Below are 6,489 nucleotides of genomic sequence, written 5' to 3'. Positions count from 1 at the left end.
AAAAAAAAAAAAAAGAAATTATCAAATAAAAGGGACATAGATTGGAAAGAAAAAAAAAGAAACTATCAAATAAATTACTAATTTATCAATTTTATCAAACTTCTTTTTTTTTGGATTTGCAATTCTTTTTTTAAAAATTTTTTTATTAAATCATAGCAGTGTACATTAATACTATTATGGGGTACTGTGTACTGTTTCTGTATACAATTTGAAATACTTTCATCCAACTGGTTAACATAGCCTTCATGTCTTTTTCTTAGTTATTGTGTTAAGACATTTATAGTCTACATTTAGAGAGATTCACATGTACCCTTATAGGATGACAAACCACATTTTGAATTGGAAATTTACATAAGCAAGCTCCAAATTCTAAAGCTAAACAGAATCAACAGTATTATGCCAGTAGTTTCTCAATTCCCTGCTCAATGACTTCAAGATACATACACAAATTCCACAATTCTTTCTTGATGAATTCAGGTAAGTCCAATTTAGTAGAGGTGAATGAAGGTAGAGACAAAATAGGTTATGCTATTTTGTTTCCTTGCACTGCACACGAAAAGGAGGCTTGCTGCCAAGTCTTCAGCAAGGTCCTATGTATTAAGGTTCCCATGTTCCCAAACTTTCCTATACCCCTTCACTTTGCTTCCTACAGTCCTTATAAGGACTTCCCTTTCAGGCATGCCCTCCCTATACTATAAAAGTAATCAAGCCTCAGTCTTCAAGTTCCATTTAAGACCCCTAGCATCTCAGAAGTGTGAGTGGTTTCTTCTTTCCCTCTAGTTTCCATTGTGTTTTTACTCAGATTTTAAAAACCACTAACATGCTGTAATAGTATATTGACCTTTTCTTCCCTTAATTGACGTCCTTAGAGAAGAAAAAATCCCATGTCCACTTCCTCTACTCTTCTCAATTATAGATGAGCACTTAAAATATAAGGAACAGTGATAATGATGACCTGGTTGGACTAGAGTCTCTGAGCTTTTTTTCTGAGGATCTTTGAAACCACCTGATCCACTCACTGCCTCCCTTCTATTATGTCTGGTGCCCCCAACGTGCCCACCTTCATATTTTAACAGCCAATTGCCCATGTGGTTTTATTATATATTCCTTTTCTGAAATTTCAGGATGTCCTCTGGGTGATGTTAAGCAGATTCTAGGAACTTCTTTCCTGTATTAACCTGTGTGAGCAGCTATTGTCATATTGGAGAAAAAACTCACCTAGAAATTTGGGGGCACTTATGTGACAAGTAGATAGCTTTCACTTTACCTTGTACAACTATCTGATTTTATCTGAAGAATTCCAATAAAATAATTTAAAGCAAAAAAATATATAAGGAACAGTGATTACATTTAATTTACAATCCCAAAGTCTCTCTGCATAGCACAATCAGGTTCATTTTTTCATTCTTTTTTTTTTAGAGACAGTCTTACTTTATTGCCCTCAGTAGAGTGCTGTGGCATCACAGCTCACAGCAACCTCCAACTCACATCACAGCTCACAGCAACCTCCAACTCACATCACAGCTCACAGCAACCTCCAACTCCTGGGGTTAGGTGATTCTCTTGCCTCCACCTCCTGAATAGCTGGGACTACAGGCACCCACCACAACATCTGGCTATTTTTTTTTGTTGCAGTTTGGCCAGAGCCGGGTTTGAACCCATCACCCTCAGTATATGGGGCCAGTGCCCTACCCACTGAGCCACAGGCGCCACCCAGGTTCATCTTTTCCTAATACAGAATACAATTCTTCTGTTCAAAACCCTCTAATTACTTTAAAGAAAATGTAAACTTAGGCTGGGTGTGATGGCTCACACCTGTAATTCTACCCCTTTGGGAGGTGAAGGAGAATGGATTACTTGAGCTGAGGAGTTTGAGACCAGCCTGGGCAAGATGGAGACCCTGTCTTTCTAAAAATAGCTGAGCATTGTGGTGGTCATCCCATCTCTAAAAATACCCAGGATTTGTGGTGGGAACCTGTAGTGATAGCTACCTAGGAAGATGAGGCAAGAGGATCACTTGAGCCCAAGAGTTTGAGGTTGCTGTGAGCTACAATACCATAGCATTCTACCAAGGGCAACAAAGTGAGACTCTGTCTCCATAAAAAAATAAAGAAAAAGGCTTGATGCCTATAGTTCAGCGGCTAGGGTGCCAGCCACACATACCAGAGCTGGCAGGTTCAAATCCAGCACGGGCCTGCCAAACAACAATGACAACTACAACCAAAAAGTAGCCGGGTGTTGTGGCAGGTCCCTGTAGTCCTAGCTACTTGGGAGGCTGAGGCAAAAGAATTGCTTAAGCCCAAGAGTTTGAGGTTGCTGTGAGCTGTGATGCACAGCACTCTACTGAGGGAAACATAGTGAGACTCCATCTCAAACAAACAAACAAACAAACAAATCCTAGACTTGAACTCTGCACTTTAACAAGACTCTAAAACTGATACAAAATCATCATTTCCTGCTTGCATATATATTCTGCACTTCAATTACTTTTTATTTCTAGGATATGACCTTCTTGCCTCTCTGCTTATGATTATTACCTTTTCCTGAAATCTCACCTACTCCTAATTTCAATTTGTCAAAACTATAACTCTTTGTAAGGCCCAGCTTACATTTATTACAAAAATAAAGTCTGCCATGATAAATTTAGTTAACACTTGAGTTTCTCTCTGAAATCCTCTTTTATCACATAAATTGCATTATTAGTCACCTGTAAACATGTCTTCTTTAGTAAAGCAGAAGTTCCCTATAAATAGAACCATGTCTAGTGCTTTATATTTTCAGTGCCCAGTTCAATGTTACACAGGAAGCATTCACAAATATTGGTAAAATAATCTGAAGAAATAAGTCATAAAATATTAATATTATCAATTAGTCTCACCTACTTTATAAAATGCATATCAATACTTACCTCTATACCTAAATAATTCAAATATTCAGCAGACATTTTTCTATAAACATTCCTTAAGTGTTATTTCAGCGGACTTAAAAAAATACTTAAAATTTTCCCAAACTTTCATTTTCAACTTACCAAATTGTAAATTCCTAATAGAAGTGCTTCAATGCAACCATTACTCTGTCTGTCTCGACTAACTGTAAGCCGTAAATAAACCCACATCAATTCTGGCAAGAACTGCAGTGTGAACCTCTTAAGTCGAACTTCTGAGCTACGATAGAGCTCAAACAGCTGGTGGCAGACAGGCTCCAGGAGCTAAAAGGCAAATAAAGTACATCAGTTATCGCCATTCTTTCAGCTATAACTCTATTTTTTTAAAGAGATGGGGTCTTGCTTTGTTGTCCAGGCTGGAGTGCAGTGGCACAATTACAGCTCACTGTAGCCTTGAATTCCTGGGCTCATGTGATCTTCCTGCCCCCCAGCTTCCTAATTAGCTGGGACTATAGAAGTATGCCACCACTCCCCACTCTGTAACTCTTATTTTCTAAAAGGTATATGTATACCTGTATAATATTTTTTAAAATAAATTCTTACTATTAATTTCTCGATATTTTCAGTGAAATTTTTTATCTCTACTTAAAGAGCAAATTAACAAATCAACTAACTATAAATATTAATATTTTATGCCAATATAATATAAACATACTCTTCAATACATTGTACTACTAAATGTATTACATAATTAGTCCTTCAGCCAATTTACTAAATTTATATTTGGTGATTTTCTCTTTCTATTCTTACCAACTCTTACTACTTTCCATTTTTAAAAGATTCTTTTGGAATAAAATAATTTTAAATAATCTTAGTGGAAAGAAATTTTAAATCTCAACTGAGGCTATGATTTAAACAAATTACATACTAAGTATAAAAAGGGATTTTGCAACATTTATTAGGGTATCTAAAATTCTAGCCAATATCTTAAATATACATAAGAAAAAAACTGATTATTTTTATGTTTTAAAACTGACTTAAATTTCTCTAATTATATTTACTTGAAAGATTTTGAAAAGGAGTAAAATATATACAAATAGTTTTTTAAATATTTAATTGGTGAATTTTTCATATGACATCACACAATATGACTTATGAGGAATTTAATGACCTAGAAAACTAAAGAAAATGAGCAGTTAAAATAAACTTTTCCACTTTTCTCTAAATGTACATTGCCAATTTAGAATGGTTTGCTTGAAAACCACACACTGCACAAAACTGTCTATGACTGTAAAGTTTATATAAAACATTGATAAGAAACTATAATTTTTAAGTTAAAGTTTAAAATTCTTTTAAAAATGTCATAATTTTTAATCAGAAATTTCATATGCTTACCTCTATTGTGAATGATTTAAAATAATGCATATACTTTTGAAAATCTGAACATAATTATGTATGTTCGTAATAATCTAACATTCTAGAAAAAAGTCACTATCATAACTGTAAAATCAAAAGTCAACAAATCTATGCCAATTACACAGTTAGCTTAAGCTTAGCTACTGAAGAACAACTCTAAAGCTTAAAAAATTTACACATATACACCCTAGTCTAGAAAATACTAAGCCCTTTATGTGGAATCACTATCAGAGAATAATTTTTTTTTTTTTGGCAGTTTTTGGCCAGGGCTGTGTTAGAACCCACCAACTCCAGCATATGGGGCCAGCACCCTACTACTTTGAACCACAGGCATCGCCCCAGAGATTAATTTTTAAAATCTTCAACTCTCTGCTAACACTGAAGTCTAGACCAGTCAGACGATTGTTGAAGGTCACAGAAGTGAGTCGTGAAGAAAGATACTAAATTCAGGTCTTCTTGTATTAAGTTAATGTTTCTGCTCTATCAGATTTCCTATAGGACAATAGTGTGGGTTGTTTAACTAAAACTAGTATATTTCATGTAGTGCCAACAAAGAACAAATAATAAACCTCTGAAAATAATCAACTGTTAGCATCTTTCTTAAATACTGATAGCAATGTTCAGCTCTTTTGGGGAAGATTATTGCTCTCATAAATTTATTAAAAATATGGCCCGGTGTGATAGCTCACACCTTTAATCCTAGCACTCTGGGAAGCTGAGACAGGTGGACTGCCTGAGCTCAGGAGTTCAAGACCAGCCTGAGCAAGAGTAAGATCCAATCTCTACTACAAATAGGAAAACTAGCCCGGCATAGTGGCTGGTGCCTGTGGTCCCAGTTACATGGGAGGCTCAAGCCCAAGAGTTTGAGGTTGTTGTGAACTATGATGCCAAAGAACTCTACCCAGGATGACAGAGTGAGACTCTGTCTCAAAAAACTAAATAAATAAAGTAAAATAAAAATATATATTTTTGTTGCAAATTCAGTCTCTTTTTTATTAAAACGCTCTCCAAAGATTGCCTTCTCTAAATTTTATGGGCCTTGGGATAATTATGATGAATTTCTGCTATGATAACCTTAACCTTGGGCAGCACCTGTGGCTCAGTGGGTAGGGCACCAGCCCCATATATCGAGGGTGGCGGGTTCAAGCCCAGCCCCAGCCAAAATGCAACAAAGAAATAGCCAGGTGTTGTAGTGGGGGCGCGTGTGGTCCCAGCCACTCAGGAGGCTAGGGCAAGAGAATCGCCTGGGCCCAGGAGTTGGAGGTTCCTGTGAGCTGTGACACCACAGCTCTCTACCGAAGGTTAATAAGTGAAACTCTGTCTCAAAAAAACAAAACAAAACAAAACAAAACAAAAGACAAAACCTTAACCTTCCAGTGCTTATACATGCCTATATTGGCACATAGGCCACTATATTTTAATTAAGCACAGTGAAGAAATATAGTTACCAAAATTATTACTGTGTTTTTTTTAAATGGACAAGGGTGGATGTTGGCAATCTAGTAAATAACTTTTAGTCAGATACCACTATAAAACAAGACTATTAAAAACTTATCAATGCTATCTGTTAAAACTTTTAATTGTAAGCATAAATTTCATGCCATCATGTTCTCAAATTCTCAATAAATGACTCTAACTTCCCTTAAACTGCACTATCACCCATATCAAAAGGTATTAAAAATCATTATCCTCAGCTTAAAAAACATTCTAAGAATAACTGACACCTTTCCTAAATTTAGCAAATACTGTTTTGACATTATAATTAGGAAGAGATATGATATCTGATGAACATACTGAAAGCATTTTGGGTGGAAGAATGAAGAGCAAAATCTACTGGAAGGGGTTAAAGAACGAATGAGAGGAAGAAGAAATGGAAACCAGTAGAAAGACATTATAACTACAACTTACAAAAGTTCATCTGTGAATAGGGACAAAGAAATGAGGTAGATAAAATAGGAGGCAAGATCAAAGAAGATGACCTTTCTTTTTAAAAGAAAAAAGTGAAGTATGTATTTACCACATTCCATTCAGCAGGGAAAGAAAAAAAAAAATCAATGATAGAGGGAAGAAGGGACAATTACAGAAGCGGAGTCCTTGAAGTGATTAGAGATGGGATCCAGGCCTAAGTAGAGAAGATGGCCTTCGATACAACCTGGAACACTTCACCCACTGAACACCAGAAAAGGCAA

General features: G+C 35.8%; 1 protein-coding gene across 1 annotated transcript in view; it reads right to left on the bottom strand.

The window, feature by feature from the left end:
* FAM126B (family with sequence similarity 126 member B) overlaps nt 1–6,489 on the bottom strand; it is an 81,595-nt gene that overhangs the window by 39,684 nt on the left and 35,422 nt on the right. The window contains exon 6 of the mRNA XM_023510385.1: nt 3,029–3,208. Within this exon, the coding sequence (XP_023366153.1) occupies nt 3,029–3,208 (180 nt within the window). The remainder of the gene's footprint in view (nt 1–3,028; nt 3,209–6,489) is intronic.

This window comes from Otolemur garnettii, unplaced genomic scaffold (genome assembly GCF_000181295.1).
Source record: "Otolemur garnettii isolate 467f Iridium unplaced genomic scaffold, OtoGar3 scaffold00013, whole genome shotgun sequence".
NCBI lineage: Eukaryota > Metazoa > Chordata > Mammalia > Primates > Galagidae > Otolemur > Otolemur garnettii.
The sequence above is the reverse complement of the archived record's forward strand: the minus strand, read 5'-3'. Positions and strand labels throughout refer to the sequence as shown.